The sequence below is a fragment of the Mustela nigripes genome, chromosome 13 (assembly GCF_022355385.1).
Source record: "Mustela nigripes isolate SB6536 chromosome 13, MUSNIG.SB6536, whole genome shotgun sequence".
NCBI classification, from domain to species: Eukaryota; Metazoa; Chordata; class Mammalia; order Carnivora; family Mustelidae; genus Mustela; species Mustela nigripes.
This window is the reverse complement of record NC_081569.1, coordinates 114,722,563-114,743,641: the sequence shown is the minus strand read 5'-3', so window position 1 is coordinate 114,743,641 and position 21,079 is coordinate 114,722,563. Positions and strand designations below refer to the sequence as shown.

Here is a 21,079-nt window from a genome sequence, read left to right as displayed (position 1 = left end):
AGGAGCCGAGGGAAAGGGACCTAAAGGCAGCTAATCACCTGCTTCCCCCTGATGGGCAGACAACAGGGCAGAGCGATGGCAGCCCTGTCTCTGGGGATAACCCCCAAAGCCCAGGCGGCTTTCTCTGGGGAACAGGAAAGGGGCAGGAACAATACCCCCTCAGGCTGCCCTGGGCTTCTCACTCCCTTGACCCAGCCTGGGCAGGGGATATGTTCTTCTGGTCGGTTCTGAAATGATGCTCCTTCAGGCTTGGGGGAAGGAGAATGCTGGCGGCCTGAGGACCGAGGTTTGGTTCTGGCTCCATCCGTAATTGGCAGAGAGATTCTTGGCATCACAGCGAGCCCCACGGTTGCTTCTCTTGTGGGAGCAGCTTCACGAAAGGATTACACGAGTCCAGGTGGGTGAGGACGGAGGCCTTTGTAAACCATTGGCAGCTAGTGTTGCTTAAGACTTGCTGAATGAATGGTGCACTCTAAATGTTGCTTGTTCTTATGCTGCACACTGTGGGGTAAGGTGCCAATGAGGGGGCCGTGGCGCAGAGAGGGAGTCGTGCTTAGACACAGCCTCAGGACTGCTGTCCGAACAGTGTATGCTCTTGTTCTTTTGGAGGGAGGACACAGACTGCTGTCTGAGGTCAGTGGCTCTCTACCCGCCGGCTTCCCCGGAAGTTTGGAGGCCCCCTCACTGCTGCCTCTTTCCCACAGAACTTAGTCCTGCGGAGGCCACACTGATGTAGTCAGCAAACATGACTCTCACCCTGCCAGGCGCCTGCCCTGAACATAATGTAGGCAGGAAGGTGAACCAGGACAGGTTTCCAGCTACCATGGGGATTATAGCCCAGGTTAAACTGGTAGACAAACAGAAACAGTGAGGATTTCAGCAAGTGATCTATGCCATAAAGAAAAGGAACAGTAGTGGGCCAGAGAGTGCTGGGGGGAAGGGCTGGGATCACCTTCAGAGAAGACGAGGGGGAAAGCCTCTCAGAAGCTGGCATCTGAGACCTGAACGAAATGAGAAAGTGACCTCTGGGGATATTTAGGGTAAGGGGAGGGAGTGCAAGCAGAGAGAACAGTAAATGCAAAAGTCCTGGGGCAGGTGCATGCTTAGTATGTTCTAGAACCTTCAGAGAACGCCACCTTAGCTAGACTGGAGTATGCAGGCAGCAAAACAGAGTGGGGGGAATGAAAGGCAGTAAGTTGGAAGCAGAAGGCAGTAACAGGGTGAGGAGTTCTGCAGGAAGAGGAGGTTGCCAAGGATGGCAGGGTCTGATTAAAAAAAAAAAAGAAGAAGAACTTTTTGGCTGTCTTGTGGAAAATAGACCACAAGAGAAGGGGCAAAATCAGTAACTATTGCAGGAATCTAGGTAAGAGATATAATATTGAATCCCCAGTAGCTAGAGCAGACTGGGACACCTAATTGCTGCTCAATACATTTGAGAACACTTCCAGGCAGAAGTGAAGCCTATAACTGTGATGGACACCTAGTAAGGGCTCGACAAATACTTTTTTCATGAGTCAATGAACAGAATCGGGCTTTCTTTTAGTCACTCTAGGATTTGAGTTCCTCTCAATATTTTGGGTCTTTAAAAAATTCTTTTCATTGTTCTAGCTAACAGTATTTCAGAAGGACAGTGTGGTCACGAGTTTATTTTCTTTTCTGTGAAACTGCATGCTCCTTTGAGACAGACATGACATAGACATGAGAAGTCCAACTCCACCACCTCTGGGATGCTCTCAGCCTGTGCACATAAATCCCCAAACCCGTTGCTCACATCTAGATCCAGATCTGGTGTGCTTTTCCGTGCACCAGTCCATGGAGGGCCAAACCTGCCTCATCACCCCATCTCCAGAGCTTATCACAGTCGGGACGACTGACTCAACAGAGAACTACCATGTTGACTCGAGTGGGCAGCATCTGGTGCTTTCGTTGAATTCCAGGGCCTTCTTGCTGTCTTCCCGGAGAGCCCGGAATCCTTGCTGGCCTCCTCTGTTGCAGGATGTCCCGAATGCGAAACATGAATCTAAGTTCAGCGGGTTTTGTGTGGCTCCCTTGCTTTTGGCTTGGAGATCCCTGATGCAGGACAGACGTGGCAGGGCCAGTGGGACAGCCAGCAAGTCTGATGTGATCTGGTCCTCGCTATGCCTCTTCATTCTCTTTTCACTGCTCTCCCATTTTCCGCTGGTCTCCGTGGATGCTTCTTCCGAAAGAGCTCACACACCTACACTTTCCACCGCAGGCCCACTCTCACTGCGTCTGTTCTGGTTCTGGTTCCGGTCCTGGTGCACTCAGGTGCCGGGAGAGCCTCTGGGCCCGTCTTCCTGCCTCCTGTCTTGCCCTGCTCTCCTTCCCCCGCCTGGCTCCCCCATGGTCCTCACGCGAGGTCTCCTGTCCAAAGGAAAACCATCACTCTTGTCCCTCCCGTGATTGAATCAGTGCCAGGAGTTCCCGGTTGCTCCCAGGATAATGCTCTAAGTCCTTGGCTGGGGGTACGAGGCCTTTTATGAACTGTTCCTCGCTTGCCTCTGCAGCTTCTGCCCAGGGCCCTGCCCTTCAGCTGCACTGCTCCCCCTTCTCGAAGCAGACACTGCTCCGCCAGGCTCCTTCACGCCCATGAGCATAGGCTTTCTGTTTTTTGTCAGAGATGCACTGACTTCCACCCGGTGAAGTCCAGTTCATTCCTTAAACCCGGTTCATGCACCCGGCCCTGATGACTGCAGACAGCGCGAGGCCAGCCTTGCTCTGCACTCTCTTGGCGCATCACACATGCTTCCACGTCTAGGACTTGTTTGGTTGTGATGATTTGGTTTTCTGTCACTGTTCTTCAGTGAAGTGAGCACTCCTCAAAGGGGATTATTTTTCGTTCATACTACTCAAACTTGAAAAACCTTGCTCCCAGCATCCCTGACAGATGGGCTGCTCCATTTGAACACTGCCAAGCGTGGGAGAAATCACTGGATATTATGCCTTCTATTTTTGCCCATTTATTCAATGTATCTATTCATTCAGTAAATATATACAGAGTAACTACTATATGCCAGGCACTGAGATAGACACTGGGGATACAGAAATACCAAAACAGATACAAATTCCTACCCTCTAGGAACTTTTAATTTTTATTTTTTGAGTGTGCAAAAAAAAAAAATGAAGGTATAAATCAGAGTAAATCTGAGTAACTTCCTCACCATAATTCCGTGAAAATCAACCTGTGACGCATACACTGGGTTTCATTCAAATGTGTGCATGCATGAATGAATGAACACATGAACGAACAGACTAAGAGACCAGAAGGAAAAGTGTGAACAAGCCAACCTAAGCTCCCATCACTGGAAGTGAAAATAGCTAAGAACCTGCCCTGCTGAAAGTGGATAGGTTGCATCATTTTCCCATGAAAAGAAGGGAACTCTGGATCTTTTACATTTCCTTAGTAGAAGTATAAACCCAGCAGACAGCAGGTTTAGAGGGAGACAAAGGGAAAATCTACTTGTGTGGATAGGCATACCCTTGGCAAGGTATGAAAGTGAGAGTCCGGGAGTGTGGTTTATCTAGTACATAGAAAGACGTTCGGATACCCATCATGAGTCAGCTCACTAGACACCAAGACTTCTTCTCCTGGCCAGAGAAAGTCTCTAATGGTTGGAATTACTGAGCTGCTGGTGTCAGAGTCAGGCTGCATCCCTTCTCTTCTCTCCCAGGCTTTTCAACCTTGACTGTACCTCAAAATCTGGTAAGGAACTTTTAATTAAGAAACCTAGATATTGGGGCTCCCCTCCTGGAGAGTCCAAAACTTAGGTTTAGAGCAGGGTCCAGATGTCTGAATGTTCTAGAGCTCCAAAGTTAGTTGAATGCACAGGGCTCTCCAGCATGCGGTCCCAACTCCATTCCTCCCTCCAGCTTGGGGGATGACTTAGAAGCTATTGCAGGTCCTATAGTGGGAGAAGCAGAACGTAAGTGGAGAACACAACTTCTCCTCTTCCTATCTCTAGCCCACTCTCATTGTTCCTGGCTCCCTAGATCTGTCAGGGACTTGCGGAGGCTAAAAGTCCTCTGGCTTCCACAGAGTCTGGTAATCCTTAGAGTCATGGAATCAATGAGCCTTTGAGTTCATAAAATTTTAGAGGCAGAGAGGATGTCAGTTCAGGTTGAACCTCTTGACCCTAACAAGAGAGTTCCACTGCTTATGACCACTTGTCCTAAAAAATCAATCAATCAATCAATCAATCAATCAATCTACCAAAAACTGCATTGAGATCCCTCAGGGGGTTCCCATAAGATTGTAGAAGATGGGGTATCCTGGATTGCTTAGTGGTTAGGCATCTGCCTTCGGCTCAGGTCATGATCCTGGGGTCCTGGGATCAAGCCCCACTTCAGGCTCCCCGCCTAGCAGAGAGTCTGCGTCTCCCTCTCCCTCTGTCTGCCGTTCCCCCTGCTTGTGCTCTTTCTCTGTCAAAAAATAAACAAAACCTTAAAAAAAAAAAGTGTAGAAGATAGACATGTGAGCTTGTAAGTCCAGGTCAGTGTAAGTCCTTCAGGGGTGGTTAGAGGAACACAGGAAAGTGAATGAGGTGTTTTGAAGGTGGAGGAAGAGGGCATTGCCAGGGCAGGCTTTCCAAAGGAGGTAGAGGTTTTGGGGGCTCTCGGTTCTTGATGTAAGGGCTCCAGATTCTTACCCTACTCTTCCAACCTCCCTTTTATCCCCTGAGGTTGGGAAAACAGATTTTGGCAGTTGACATACCAAACTTCATAGCCTGGCTGTGTTCCTTGCTCATCTAGTGGTCTTTGGGTGGCTTATTAATCTCTGAGCCCAAGTCCCCTCATTTCTAACATGGACAATAATGATTGTCTCACTGTGGGCTGCTTAGGTATTGAGTAGCAGCTGGGAAAGTGCTTAATGCAATGCTGGCCGTAGAGTAGGCTCTTGGTAAATAGATATGATTATTGTTTTTGTTGTCATTTAAAAAGTGGATTATACAAACCACAAGGAGGCTGAGGCTGCTGCTCCGGGACACAGCCCCGGGGGGTTCCTGTGCTGGTGTGATAGTGCCTAGGAGAATGTCAGCAGGGTTCCGTGAGGTTATCCTACGGTTTGGATGTCATTAAGAACTTGAGGGACTTCTAGGGAAGGCACATCTGCTAATCTCATGAGACCGGAGAAGCAAGAATTGTAAAATGCCGTATCACATACTACTGCAAGATTCTTTATATTATGAAGCCGTGCTGCATTGCAGCCACTGCCCACATGGTTTGAAGCAAGGAGTGCAGGGACCAACCCGGGAGCTCAGAGCTGCACAAGGAGCAGATAGGACTTCCCATGACGTCATCATAAGCAGTGATTCCCGGAATTCCTTATTTGTCTCCATCCCTTATCAGAAGAAAAACGCTAAGGTTGAGGACAAGGCATAGCTCGTTCATGGCATTACTCCCCAAGCATAGCGCTTGGCCTGGGGTGGGCATTCAAAGAGCGGTTGTTTAAAAAATGAATTTGATCCAATGTGCGTTTGGCTAGTCCAAAAGGTAGGCTCTCCTTGCCTTTTCCTTGGTCCGCATCTTCCTACCATCCTGACTTCACCTACCCTCTTCTTTTCAGAGGGCTCCATGGGAGTCTGAATTCTGTGCCCGTTTCTCACACTGCTTGGGGCCAAGCTAACGTGAACGTGTCCCTTTGGTTCCTTGTCTTTGGAGAGACACGCCTCCCTGCGATCAGAGAATCTTTGTCCTGTGGAGATCATCCAACCCAACGTGAGTTTTCTGGACGAGGAAGCTAATTGCCTGAGAGGTGCAGGGACTCTTTAAAATTTTATAGCTCGTGAAAACAGTTCTTAGCTCCTGCTTTCAAATCTGGGGCTCCCTCACCGCCCCAGGCTGCCCCAGAGTACGGAGAGCCTCTGAGCTCATGGTGAGAACGGCACCCCCAGACAGGCTTACCCCATCCTTCCTGGGCCCGTGCTTCAAGGCAGCTCCAAGCCCGGGGCACACCCCAAGCCAGTGGGTGACTCCAGATGCCCCAAAGTCGTGCTGCCAGTACTCAGATGCTTTGCTTTCTACTTGCTGCCTGCAGTGGCAGGCAAATTACTTAATCTTTAGGTGTTCGAATGAGCTTATCTGTAAAACAGAACATGAGGATAATAGCATCTTCTTTCACTATCAAGATTCACAGAAATAATAATGCCTCTAGTCCAGCATCATTGTGTTTTCCTCCTTGGATCCAAGGCCCTGTGGTGACCGTCAAACCACCTAAGTGGCCGAGGTCACCACTTTCCTACTCCAGAGAGTGCGAAGGTGTCGCTCCTGAGTGTCTGGGGAGCTCTGCTACAGAGAGGACTGGGCACCGACTCCCCCCACCCCAGGGAAGTGCAGGAAAAGACACTGTGCTCTTGCACTCGGCTGACACATGGCGTTCAGTGCAGCCTGAAAACTTGAACGTGGATTGGCCGTGACGCCCGTGCTGGGGCCCAGATTTAGAAGCAGAGCCGGACGACTCTACTCAGGCTGGTGACAGGCCTGGAGCAGTGTTCCCATTGGAGAAAGCGGAGGGCGTAGCAGGAGGGAGAATTTGCTCTGTCTGGCCTGGTGGCACTGTTTTATTAATGATCTGGAAGAGCAGAGGAACAGTGACTTTAATTAAATTTGCCAGTGATATTAAAAGATGTCAGGAGCCACTGCTGAGGACACAGACACCTTGCAGATGGCCCTGGGGGTGTTTGGAAAATAATCCAGGAAAGGGATGAGAAGCCATGGGCTGAGCCGGAGCATTGGTTAGGCCGAGGAGGAGGAACATGACACGGGGACCGGGGGTCATCATAGGCAGAAACACCCCAGGCCCATCCTCTTTATCAGTATCTGTTCGGTTTCCAGTGGGTGTCTAGCTCATCTTCCCGCTTCAGTCCTGTTCCTCTCAAACAGCCATCTTAAACCCTTTAGCCAAATTGGGTTTTCTGAAGGACAAATCAGACCATGTCATCCTCCTGTTTAAAATCCTGTCTTGGGCTTTTCACTGCCCTTCGGATGAAATGCATCTTCTCAGCCTGTCATGTAAGACTTGCCAGGAACGGAGTCCTCCCTACGTGTCCAGTCTCCCGGGCACTCATCGTCCTGCCTCCGGCCTCACACTGAATCCCGTATAACCGCAGGCACACCGCAGGCTTTTTTCCACGTCTCCATGTCTTTCCACCTTGCCAGAGAGGCTCTCCTTTTGGACCCCATGCCCCTCTTCCTTCTCTTCCTTTCCCCTCCCTGCGCCTCCCCCTTCTCCTCCGTCCCTCCAGTCCGTCCGTCCTTCTTCTTGACGAAAGCTCACTTGTGCTTGAAGACTCATTTCAAGGATCGCTTCCTTCAGAATGCCTCCCTGACTCTCCAGGCTGGCTCACTGCCCTCCTCATGTGCCCCCAGCATTCTGCCCCTGTGCGTTCACTTCCTGTAGTAAAAATGCATATTTGTGCATCCCCTGCTGCATGGTACCTTTGGGGGCAAAGCCTGTGTCTTACTGTTCATTTTGCCCGTTGACATCTAGTACCAAGCCTGGCAAGCCATTGGCTTTAGTGAGTTTTGAACTGGCGAGAAGGAGAATACTCAGCTGGGAGGTCCCCTCAGGCAGCCGGGACACCCCCGAAGCCTGGAGACCAGGCAACTTTGCCAAATGGTCAGTCTGTCCTGTCAGGGTGGATGGGTCCGTGCTATTGCTTCTAAATCCACAGAAAATTGGAAGCTGACGGGGAGCCACGGACATTCTGCAACAAAGTTGGGACATCTTAGTAAAATGGAGTGGTTGAAGCCATACATTTTATGTCATCTGTGTGTGAGTTCTGGACCTCCTACTTCCTTGCTTTATACTTTGATTAAATGACTTAATTAAGACTTAGTTTCCCAAAATGGAAAACAGGGATAAAAATAGTACTAATCTCATAGGATCGTTATGAAAATTAAGTGAGGAAGTGTTTAGTGTTATGCACACACTAAGCACTTATGTGTGTTAGTGACTGTTATTAACGTCTTCATTATTTGGGGTGATATTGGCATTCTCAAGCTGAGTCATATCCCTGACTACACCTTAGGGCTGATTAAGAACCACGGAAGATCATTTGGGTTTTGAAGAAGCTGGGGTGGACCCCTAGTAGGTTGGGATCTGCCTCCGATGTGTCCGGGGCCAGCAGTAACAGCACAGAAAAGTGACCATTGGCCCAGTCATCCGCAGTGTCCACGCTCCCTCTAACCATCTCGGACAGAAACCATTGCCTGGCAGGGGCAGAAGGAACAATTGGGAATTCACAGGCCATTTTCCACCTTCAATTCCAAGGACTTAATTCCTGCCTTGTTCTCTTTCATCGTTTCCTTCTGTTCATTCATTTTCTGTCTTTCTAAAGTTGGCCCCGATTCTGACCACGTGACAGCATATTCCCTACAGAAACCCATTGCCACAGGTGTTTGCAAGACCTGGGAGAGCAAAGACACATGATCTTCCTTATTCTCGTGCTGCGTAAGATGAGTGGGGGTCCTTGTCTTCTGTTGGTCGGGATGACTCTACTGCCTCTGCGTTCCATGTCCGTTGACTGCAGAAAGCCAGCCCTCTTCCCTAACCTGTGGATGGCTCACCCCCTTCGGGATGGCGGGGCCCTCGCAGCTGCCATCTCCCATCACCAGGCGGGCTCTTGATCCCAGAGCTGCTCCAGCTGCGCCCACCTTCTGTCTCCTACTGCATGGGGCTTATCAGAATCCACAAAATGGAGGGTTTGCAGAGGTCAAGGCAGGGTGCCAAGATCCTTCTCTGTCCACAATTCTCTGGGGCTGGTGAGTGCCAAACCTGTGTGTGTGGGGGGGTGGGGGGTAGTTCTCTGTGTACATCGCAGATTATGAGAGACTTTTCAGCCTCTGACATGGATACCAAACAGTTTCAGCCGCCCCCCTCTTCCACCGTCAGCCTCATAACCTCTTCTGAGTGCGGTCCAAGCCTTGAGCACGTGCTGTGATGACGCCTGGTACCTAGACTAAGGGGAAGGTGGCCTCAGCACTGGGCTGCCATTCTGGGGAATATGAAACCAAGTTAATCCACGGAGCTCTTTGGAAGGGAGGCCTTCATGATTACAGTATGCACCCGGGCGCACGGTGTCCTGAGGGGAATTTCTCTTTGAGTACCAGCCTTGGGGATTTTGAGAGGTCATACATAGCCTCTGAAATCTCGTCAGGATTTGTCTGTGAGATCTATTTTTTCCTGAAGCAAATGGCTGTAATTCGGGTCATAAAGTGGCTTTAAAGAAGGCCGATGTCTGAGTGTATTACTCAGCTCAGGCAGCTGTAATAATGCCATAGACTAGGCATCTTAAACAATAGAAATTTATTTTCTCACAGTTCTGGAGGCTGCAGTGTCCAAGATCAAGGTGCTGGCCAATTCATTTTCTGGTGAGAGCTCTCTTCCTCGCTTGCCAATGGCCACTTTCTCACCGTGTGGTGGGGGAGAGAGCGCTCTCTCTTTTCCTCTTCTTGTAAAGCCATCAATCCTATCAGAGTAGAACCAACTCTTATACCCTCATTTAACTTTAACTATCTCCTGAAAGCCCTGTCTCCCAATATAGTCACACTGGAGCCTAAGGGTTCAACATATGAGTTGTGGGGAGGGGACACAACTCAGCTGATAGCACCGAAGAAGCTTCCTTAGTGGCTGTATTTATTTGTTCCAAAAACATCCATTTACTGAGCACTTACTAATTGACTATTTAGGATACCAAGATAAACAGAATAAACATAGTCTTTGCCTTGATTTCATTCAGAGTTTAATGGCTGAGCTAGACATTAATTATATAATCCCGTAAATATCTAATTTCAGTTTTAAAACTGCTGTGAAGGAAAGTCGAGTGTGATGAGAGGACATAACAGAGAAAGTTGACCATCTTAAGGAGTGAGGATAATTTTTTCTGGGACAGTGACACTTACGCTGAGATCTAAAGCATTGTTAAGAGTGTGGGTACCAAGGAGAAATGCTCATTTCAGGCACATGTGGTTGGTGTTGTGTGCAAAGGTCCTGAGGTAGAAAATAACTTGGTTATCTCCAGGGCCTGATATGAAGCCACTGTTGCTGAAATATGGTAGGAATGAGAGGGGCAGAAGATGAAAGGGGAGAGGAGACTTCATAGGTTACAGGAAAGAGTCTTTCTTTTTTTATTTATTATTTGTCTTTTTTTTTTAAAGATTTTATTTATTTATTTGACAGAGAGAGATCACAAGTAGGCAGAGAGGCAAGCAGAGAGCCCGATGGGGGACTCGATCCCGGGACCCCGAGATCATGACCTGAGCCGAAGGCAGAGGCTAAACCCACTGAGCCACCCAGGTGCCCCAGTAAAGAGTCTTTCTATTAAGAATAAAAGGAACTGGGGCACCTGGGTAGCTCAGGTGGTTTAACATCTGCCTTCAGCTCAGGACATGATCCCAGGGTGCTGGGATCCAGCCCCACATTGGGCTCCTTGCTCATCGGGGAGCCTCCTTCTCCCTCTCCCTCTGCCTGCCTCTCCCTCTGCCTATACTCTCTCTGTGTGTCAAATAAATGAATAAAATCTTAAAAAAAAAAGTGGGGGGGATAAGAGGAATCTACAGCAGGGCTTCAAATAGGGACATGACAGTATAGGTCTGGGTTTTTTTTAGAAAAGATGACTGTTGCTGTATAAGGAAATGAAGTGGGGGAAGGGTGAGAATTGGAGTGGGGAGTTCAGTGAGGAGGTCACTGCAGTAGATTCACGAAGTGAGGGGTGATGGCGGCTCTGACGGTGCTTGTAGAGATGAGGGGAGAGTCTGGGTGCTGAGTAGACAAGGGACAGGAGTGAAAGGGAGGACTGGAAATGAACAACACTCATTGCCCAGCACACATAACCCGGCGGATGGAGGTGCTATTTTCTGAGATGGGAAGCAGTGGAGACAGGGGACAGGACCTGAAACCCTGTAAGGTGCTGTGCAGATGAAATTAGCGTGCTTCTGTTACTCAAGGAACCCCGCAGGGCTGTAGCAGAGGTAATGGGCAAATAGCTTTTTGTTTTTTAAAGCTATGGCATGGTTATGTGCATTCTCATTGAATCTGAATGAGGCAGTGATTGGAAAGATGAACTCATAGTTTCTGCTGAATTTCTTCCCATTCTCTTGAATTCTTGCTCACCTCTTAGTGGTCCCAGCCAGCAGGTGGGGCTGCATTTCACCCCCAAATCTTGCCTTGAGTTTTAAAAAAACGCATTCGAGAGCCACTTGCATGTTTTATTAATAGTGATTTCTATCACTTGGCCCTTTCAGTGTCTGGGTTTGGAATTTGAGTGGCTGGCTGATTTTCATCTTCCTGTAACTGAGTGTCTTGATGGTCCCATAAGAATGTTTTGCTAGAGGGCTAAGGAGGCTGTGGACTGGGGCTTGAGCACAGCTGATGGGGGCCTTGGTTTAGCTATCCTGCAGGGAGCATCACGACACTGTCTGTCCTCTTGATTTCCCAAGAAATGTCAGAATTACAGCTTGCTTGTAGAAGTTTTGCATTCGGGGAAGAAGTTTTTCCCAAGTGGGCTCAATTGCATGCAGAGTGATGTGTTCTATTTCCGGGGGAGTAACCCATGAGAAAAGTTCAGCTCCATCTGTACTCTTCTGGCACACGTATGTCATGCAGAATTCTTGAGTATGACAACAGTGGGGGGGGGGAAGAAGCCCCCAAACCCTAGAAACACTACAAGGAATGAAGATTTGGGTCATGCTTGGCCTATTTTCAGTTGATTCTTGAGAACTCTTGCGGATAACAGTGGGGTTTGGAGACAGGACTGGAAGGGTATCACTTATGTTTTCATTACCAACATTCCCAGCTCTTTTAAGCCATTTTTCACTGAGTCTCCACCAGATGGTCCTGCGGACAGAGTCGCTATTCGTGCCTCCCATTGACATCTTTTTTTCCGAGTGAGAGACTGCCCCATATGTTAGTGCAATATGTCGCTCAAGGTGAAACATCAATTTGTATTGGTGGGAACCTGCCATTTGCTGTCCCCCTTTTTCTCATGCCTTTCCCTGCCTCTCTGGTCTTTTCTAGGTCTCTGGCCTGTCAGGAGGACCATTGGTGCTGCAGTGGAAGCCAGCGGCTAAATCTCGTGTATGGCGTGGTTAAGGTTGCAGCCTCTCACCTCTGCCTTCCTCCATTTTGGGCTGATTACTTTTGTGCTCTTCCTGAATGGTCTTCGGGCAGAGGCTGGTGGCTCAGGGGAGGTGCCCAGCACAGGGCAGAACAATGAGTCCTGTTCCGAGTCATCGGACTGCAAGGAGGGTGTCATCCTGCCAATCTGGTATCCGGAGAACCCTTCCCTTGGGGACAAGATTGCCAGGGTCATTGTCTATTTTGTGGCCCTGATATACATGTTCCTTGGGGTGTCCATCATTGCTGACCGCTTTATGGCATCTATTGAAGTCATCACTTCCCAAGAGAGAGAGGTGACTATCAAAAAGCCCAATGGAGAGACCAGCACAACGACGATTCGGATCTGGAATGAAACGGTCTCCAACCTGACCCTGATGGCCTTGGGTTCCTCTGCTCCTGAGATCCTTCTCTCTTTAATTGAGGTGTGTGGTCATGGGTTCATTGCTGGCGATCTGGGACCTTCTACCATCGTGGGCAGTGCAGCCTTTAACATGTTCATCATCATTGGCATCTGCGTCTATGTGATCCCCGATGGAGAGACTCGCAAGATCAAGCACCTGCGAGTCTTCCTCATCACTGCTGCTTGGAGCATCTTCGCCTACATCTGGCTCTATATGATCCTGGCAGTCTTCTCCCCTGGTGTGGTTCAGGTTTGGGAAGGCCTCCTCACTCTCTCCTTCTTCCCCGTGTGTGTCCTTCTGGCCTGGGTGGCAGATAGGCGACTGCTCTTCTACAAATACATGCACAAAAAGTATCGCACAGACAAACACCGAGCAATTATCATAGAGACAGAGGGCGACCACCCCAAGGGCATTGAGATGGATGGAAAAATGATGAATTCCCACTTCCTGGACGGGAACCTGGTGCCTGTGGAAGGGAAGGAAGTAGATGAGTCCCGCAGGGAGATGATCCGGATTCTCAAGGATCTGAAGCAGAAACACCCAGAGAAGGACTTAGATCAGCTGGTGGAGATGGCCAATTACTACGCTCTTTCCCATCAACAGAAGAGTCGTGCCTTCTACCGGATCCAAGCTACCCGTATGATGACCGGCGCAGGCAATGTCCTGAAGAAGCACGCGGCGGAACAAGCCAAGAAGGCCTCCAGCATCAATGAGGTGCACACCAATGAGCCTGAGGACTTTGTCTCAAAGGTCTTCTTTGACCCGTGCTCATACCAGTGCCTGGAGAACTGCGGGGCCGTCCTCCTGACGGTGGTGAGGAAAGGGGGGGACATGTCCAAGACCGTGTACGTGGACTACAAAACAGAGGATGGTTCTGCCAATGCCGGGGCGGACTATGAGTTCACAGAGGGCACTGTGGTTCTGAAGCCAGGAGAGACCCAGAAGGAGTTCTCGGTGGGCATCATTGACGATGACATCTTCGAGGAGGATGAACACTTTTTTGTGAGGTTGAGCAACGTCCGTGTAGAGGAGGAGCAGCTGGAGGAGGGGATCCCTCCGATAGTCCTCAATAATCTTCCATTGCCCCGGGCCATCCTGGTATCCCCTTATGTGGCCACAGTCACCATTTTGGATGATGACCATGCAGGCATTTTCACGTTTGAATGTGACACTATTCATGTCAGCGAGAGTATCGGTGTCTTGGAGGTCAAGGTTCTGCGGACATCAGGTGCCCGGGGCACGGTAATCGTCCCCTTTAGGACAGTAGAGGGGACAGCCAAGGGTGGTGGTGAGGATTTTGAAGACGCGTACGGGGAGCTGGAGTTCAAGAATGATGAAACAGTGTAAGTAACCTTTCCATATTCTAGCCCCCTCCATCCCTTGCCATCTCTTTCTCTCCTTACAGTTTTTCCTCATATCGCGTCAATGTCAAACTCGGGTCCCAGCACAGGTGTGCAGGATTTTCAGTAGGCACCCCCGGCAGGGTCCATTTCCAGACCTTCCTTCGGTTTTCTCACTTTAAATGGTCTCTGGGCAGGGAATTCCCTGGCAGGATTGAAGATGCAGAACAATCCGTCCACTGGAACTCAGAATGATATGGCCAGTGGAGATGTGGGGCGACAGAAGTTTTGATGTCAGGTTTTGGAGAATTCTTGTGACTAAGCAGGAGCTAGGAGGCCCGTTGGTTCTCTCCTTCCTCCCCTCCTCACACCAGAGGCTCGTGTGAGCCTTGAGGCTGAGCCTTTCCATCCTGAGGCAGAGCCAGCCCAATCAGGGCATCCTCGGGGAAGCAAGTGGCACTGGTTTTTTTCCCCCCAGGGCCATCATGAGGTTGTATTTTATAACCATATTTCAGGCATCTCTCCTTCAATTTGGAAATTGCAAGGTTGGTTGAAACTTGGCAATCTCTGTAAATGCCTGTAGGCTGTTTTATGGTATGAGACTTGCCCAGGCTAGGTGAGATGAGTCAGTATGGCTTGGGTACGGGACACATCTTGCAGAAGCAGAACTCCCAGAGCAGTGGCCACCTGTCTTTGGACCCAGGTGTGAGCTCTAGAATCTGACTAAGGAACATAGCAGGCACCTCTTGGGAATTGCGGGAGAAAATACACCTTTGGTGTGGTCATCTCTTTTCATGGTCTAGAATTCTCCCAGAAGACTTCTCAGGTTCATGGCCCATTTCGCCCTTCAGACATGGTGTGTGTTTGCACTTCCATGACCTTGATCACTGTAAGAGCACTCCCCAATGAACCTTCCTGTACTAGGTGTTCTGGGATTCGTTTTGTTTTGTTTTGGTTTGGTTTTGTTTTTCTCAGATGAATAGCTTTGAAGAAGAAACAGAATGACTTTCCTCAGAATTTGCAGCTTACGGGAAGCCAGTCTTTCCAGGGTGGCCAAGGGGAGGGCGGGAACTTGTCTCTGAATTCCTGCTCATATCCACAAGCAAAAAGCCATTGCAGGAGGGGGCGTGAAGTACAAAGGGGGCATCTAGGAAGGGGGGATGTCAAACTGCTCCAAGAGACTGTTAAAGACACTGGGAGTGGGAAATGAAAACATACAACTTGAAGGAGAATGAAGAATGGAACACACAGAGAGGGGAGCCCCTAAGACTGAGGGGGAGGAGTCTCAGAAGCACTTCCTCCAGGCCCAGGCAGGGGGCAGGGCGCCCAAGGGGTTGGGAGGTGCTGACAGTAGAGTGGAGTGAGCCCCCCCGGGGACTGTGCTCTTGTCCTCCCTCAGTCTTTTCCTGATAACGTGACTCTGGGCAAGACGTTTAGTCTCGGCTTGAGAACTAAACTCTCTCATCTGCAAAGTCAGAACAACCATACTTTCCTTGCCTGGAGGCAGGGTCGGATCTTTTTGTGGATCCTGCCCAACTCTAGGACTTTCTGTACCATAGACATGGGTACCCAGCAAATAGGTCCTATTTGTACCAGCCAGATACGGAACAGGGATACTGTCTCTTGAAGTGAAATAGCCATTGACAAATTGATTGATTAGAGCTCTGTGTAGTCGTTTCACTGGGAGGGATAATCATTCGTTTACCCAAGTAAAAACCTACATCTTCTGGAGAATACTGTCCAACTGCCCATTTCTGTATGCTCTGGAGAGAGGGTTTCTACATACAAATGAAGGACAGCCCTTGTTGGGAAGACAGACTCCATGCAACTTCTTGTGTTTATGGCAACGTCAGTATGTAAGAGGTTATTTTTGGGTGTTAAATGACATCAAAACTCCAGCACTGACTGTGATTTGAGGGACTAGTGGTTTCTCGAATTCGGTACCTACCTATCACAGGCACTGAAGAGTCCTTTTGGACAGGTCAGAAGCTTGGCACCCCATTTCTTTGTCCCATTAACAGTTGTATACTTTGGATCTCTGAGTATGACTAACCCTTCCTTAAGCCTATTTGTGTTTTCGGCTTGATTAATATCTTGGTGTAAATGGGCTTCTGAATGATCCCTTCTGATAGCAGTTTTAAATGTAGCTCGAGCTCCACACGTCTGCCATGCGGGCCCAGCTCTTCCAGGGCTCAGGGAACAGGCTAGGTTGCCAGCTATTTTTTAGGCATGAGTAGACCTTAGCCTACCTTTTTGGTTTTCTTCATTGCAGAAGAATGAGTCCATAACCTGCTAGTCACCTGTCTTTGCATTGCAGCTCTACCCTTCTTACTTTAGGTTATGATTTTGGGAGAGGCAGTGGGAGGTACCGGAAAAAGTATGGGCTGTAAATACTCTGGGTTATGATTCTGGTTCTAGTTCTGATTTCTCCAGTTAGCCAGGGGAAATTTTATTAATTTATGAGATTATTTCCTCATTGGTAAAGTAGGGATAATACGATTTCTCTTGCAAGGCTGTCGTGATGATTCAAGATACTGTATGCTGTGTTGTTTGTATATGGTAGGTACTTAGGAAATTAATAGGCCATTAATAATAATATCAGTGAGTTAACAATATTCTTTAGAAGACACTGCTGGTTTTGGGGTGACTGTAAAGATTCCTAATCCAGATTCCTAAAATATTAGAGCCAGAAAAGAACTTAGAATAACTTCTAGAGGAGTGTTTCTCAAATTTTAACGTGCTTCTGAACCATCCAGGACGCTTGCTAAAACGCAGATTACAGTTCAAAAGGTTGAGAGAAGGGCCCGAGATCCGACGTTTCTAACAAACTCCTGATGCCTTTGGTCCCAGCTTAGAGCTGAAATGCTCTAAAATCCCTGGGCCAAACCCTGAGACCAGGGAGGGAAAGTGGCCTTTCCGAGGACTTGCTTAACTGAATCAGGAAGGCTTGCATTCCAGTTCCAGCTCGGGACTCCAGCTTAGCCAGAACCCGGCTTCTGCTGAGACCTTGCTGGTTGTAGCACTAGTCTGGAGGCTGAAATGGAAACCCCCGACGTACCTAGCCGGAAGCTGGGTGAGGCCTGGAGCACTTCCACCTTCCAGTCCCTCCCTCTCCCCATAATTTGCTTTGCTCACCAAGCTTGGGAGTGCTGGCAGTGTCGCCCTCAGTAAGGGCTTCTAAAAACCTACTCAGGTTGGAACCAGGCCTGTGCTCTGCCGATACCATTGGGCTGTGAATTCAGTTGTTTGGTTTTAGGCTTTACTTCTTCAAAGATGTCCTTAGCACCACGGGAGGATAGGAAACCCATGAACTCTGAGGTCTGACACACAGATGTGCACCTGTCACTCCCCAGCTGTGTAACTTGAACAAGTCATTTCACCTGTCCAGGCCCTAGATACTCAGTTGGAATGTCAGGAACAGCGCTCTTTCTCCTGCAGGGGAGTGGTAAGCATACGTGCAAACATGAAGACAACGCACCTGCACCCCGTGCCTGCTCATCGAAGGTGCTCAGTCATTCAACAAACACTTATGAGATGTCTGCTATGTACCAGATGCATTCCTGGGGACAGAGATAGATACATGAATAGGACAGACGGGCATTTCAGCTCTCAAGCATCTTCTCCAGTGAAGAGGCTACTAGGTATGCAGACAGATCAAAACACTGGGAGAAGTGCTCTGGTTGAGAGACGCTCAATAAAAGAGAAATGAAAGCTGTCCGCTGTGTGTGTGACACCACAGAAGCTTCTACAGCAACCTTCGCGGAGGACGTGGCAGTGAAGCAGACAGAGCGGGGGTGGGCGCCTGACGCCCTTAATCCCACATTCCAATAAACGCTTGACATTTGAGAGAGAGCCTGTTGACATCTTAATGATCTAGAAGAATCCCCACCTCTGTGACTACCACTACAGTACCTCCTTAGAATTACAGCCTCCTGCAAACAATAACAAAACCTCATGGAGATACACGGGTGTGCTGCTGGCCCGTTCATCTCGCTCCCTAAACCTGCATCTGCTCCTGTATCCCAGACTCACGGGGTGTTTCTGCAGAATAACAGAATATTGCAGCTCACAGACCTTTGGGGTCTCTCTCTGAGAATACTCAGAATCTCCAGTGTCAAAGAGGCAAAAGCCAAAATCTAGCACAATTAAATGGCATAGGCCTCTGTGGAAGAGAAGAGCATATTAGCTGTGCCTCATAGCTTCCCGTCCAATTAGAATGTTAAATCCTGAAGGTATCTGACCTCCCGCTGTTCTAAATTATGAAGCTGAGATTCAGAGAGGGAAAGTGACTTGTCCGATATCACACAGCTAGACAGGTTAGAAAGTTAGAGCTGGCGAGGTCTTTTTGGAGCCTACTGATTTAACGTCTCCCCCTCCCAGTTTGGACTTTCTTATTTTTATCCATCGGAACAATGTTAACTTTGGAAAGGTGCTCGGGAAGTACAGATCCAACGGTATGATATGACTAATATCCTAACTTAGAATAATAACATATTATGGACTATTTTTAATCTCTTGGCTCACCTTGAGACTGTTTAGGAAGAAAAATAGTGAACCCATAGAAATTTAAAAAAAAAAACACCAAAAACCAACCACTGTCTTCGAGATCTCTTCGGGAGAAAAGGTGTGACAAGCATAGCTGGGATGTCTTTTAGACAGTGCTGGTAACTTGTAGACGGGACCTTGTTCCATGAAATAATGACAATCTTTCAAAATTCTGCAGGCCATTCTCTTCCAGGTGTGCTTTCTCTGTAAAGTTTCCACCCCGGGGAATCTTTCCATCAAAATCTGGCATGCTCCAGGACAGTTTGCACCTTCTCCAAATTAATTGGAACACAGTAGGCCTTTTCTTTCTCTTTGGCTCAGCAGGGTGTTTGGACAGTCTCTTCCCTTGCCATCGGGGAGATTATTTGACCCTAGAATGCCCTTCTGGGCTTGAAAAGAGTCACAGCCTGCAAGGTTAGTGAGGGTAGGAGCAGGGTGGAGGTCACGGTCATGCTCCCTCAGGCGGCATCCCTTCCTTTAACTTTCCTTCTGCCCCCAGTGCCTGACTTCCGGTAACGAGATCGCTCTCCAGACAATGGTAAACAGTGGGTTACCAGGACCCATGGCTTCATGGGACTCACAGAGGAGCTCCGTCTGTGGCTCCGAGTGGTCCTGATGAAGGGAATTTATAGCTCAGCCAGCTGTGGAATGGAGTACTTAATAGTACGAGGGAACATATCAGATAGGGCTGCTCAACTCTAGTGCTTTCCCTTCTGGGCCCACAGGAGTGATGAAAGGCTATGTGGCCTTCTTAGCAGAAGCTTTGGATAGTGTGCTCAGAAAGACCTTACATCCTGATCATTTTTTTTTTGTAATTACTGAAATGGTCAAAGATGATGTCAAAGAAGGTCATATTCCAATTCTGGGATCCATAAGGCACCCCAAGTCTACTTAAACTGGACACATCTACAAAAATCTCCACAAGTCCTTGGGGCACCTGGGTGGCTCAGTGGGTTAAAGCTTCTGTCTTCAGCTTAGGTTGTGATCTCAGGGTTCTGGGATCGAGCCCCTCATCGGGCTCTCTGCTCAGCAGGGAGCCTGCTTCCCCCCCTCTCTCTGCCTACTTGTGATCTCTCTCTTTCTCTGTCAAATAAATAAATAAAATCCTTAAAAAAAAAAAAAAAAAAAAAAAAACTCCACAAGTCCAGAGCCTTCCAAGTTAATTCGAGGGGTTGATGCAGTGTCTTCTGGCAGCCTTGGACCGCTCAGCATACCCTCTGCCCAACTTGATCGGAGATCGTATGCAGCCCAGCACCTGGTGTGCCCACCCCTGCTCTTCTCACGCTGCCTTGCCTTCCCGTACACGATAGTGCAGCAGTGCATGGTTGGAGAGTCCACCGGCCAGAACGTAGGTTGGTTTGAGAAGATAGGAACATGGCAATTGGAGACGATCACATGACTGGCTAGGCGGGAAACAAAGAAGTATTACCCTCAGTGGCTTTCCTTCTTGGAGGGGAGCTAGTTGGGCCCCAGGCTACTAGTAATAATAAAGAGATACTGATGGATATCCTCCCATGAGCCGCAGTTATTTTGTTTTGGTTCTTCTGGTTCTTCTGGTCAACAGTTCCTTGTTCATTCACAAGAATGATAGACAGGAGCAAAGCCAGGTGGGTAAGTGGGGAGGACTTTCTTGCTGTCTAGCCTTTCATCAACGTCGCCGGTGTAGCTGGGTGGTGCATGAGCCTTGATTTCTTCTCTACCCATTGGCTGTGACACTGTCAGTTCCACAAGGAAGGTAGTAGAGTCTAGAGCTCAATCGAGATCTTGTTTTCTTGTTTTTTTAAACGAGAAACTGAGCTATGCTTTCAGAAACAATAGAAAGCCTTGGCATAGAGTCAGTCGTATGTAATGGACAGTTGGAGGGCGAGAACTCCTTGATCTGCAAATAGAGCAAAATCCCCATATTTAAATTCTGCACAAGTCAGAAGCATTTTGCCGGAATCAGATGCTTTGAGGGTTTTGCTAAATGACCACGAAGGAAAGCACCAGGCAGACAGTCTCCAGTGGTGTGATGGTTACCCTTCATCGGAATTCTATTCCAATCCCTGCCACCTGCCAGGTACCCAAGTAGGAAATTCCCTGGGCATCCAGAAATGAAGATAAAGTTGAAGGTGGAACTTAATTCTTTATGGAGAAGTTTGTCTTTCTGAAAACGGAATCACCACTCGAGTGTATGTATACATTTGTGCTTAGTGACGGGTGCGGCGCCATCCTGACCCCCACCTCCAACTAAGAGTCAGCACACAGGGACGGAACCTGGTTAACGTGGCTAACCTGTCCCTGCCTGAGCCCAGTTCGGTTACCAGTTGGCGGTTGGGGTTCACAAACCAGATACAGACAATGCTCTGTCGGGGGTGCTTTCAAAATAGGACATCTTGTTAATAAAATCAATACTTAGAACACAGCTGCAAACCAAATTATAGATTATAGATGACTAATACCCCTTCTCCTCCCTAGTGGTCCACGTCTTTCCTGAGCCATTGGCCTTGATTTGTCTATCTTTGGGTGTTGCCTTGTGAGTGCCAGATGATTTCTCCTTGTGAACCCCATTACCGCCTGACCCTGTCTGTCCCAGCCATGGTGATCGGGGGCGAGCTCCACTGCCAACACTGGGGCTCACCGAGGCCCTGGCTGCAAATCCCCGGATGTGTTTGTTT

At 48.7% G+C, this 21,079-nt stretch overlaps 1 protein-coding gene across 4 annotated transcripts in view; it reads left to right on the top strand.

The window, feature by feature from the left end:
- Window positions 1–21,079, top strand: part of SLC8A3 (solute carrier family 8 member A3) — a 137,661-nt gene that overhangs the window by 8,420 nt on the left and 108,162 nt on the right. For all 4 annotated transcript variants that reach the window (XM_059373490.1, XM_059373492.1, XM_059373491.1 and 1 more), the window contains exon 2: window positions 12,035–13,880. In XM_059373490.1, the coding sequence (XP_059229473.1) occupies window positions 12,097–13,880 (1,784 nt within the window). In that variant the 5' untranslated portion in view covers window positions 12,035–12,096. The remainder of the gene's footprint in view (window positions 1–12,034; window positions 13,881–21,079) is intronic.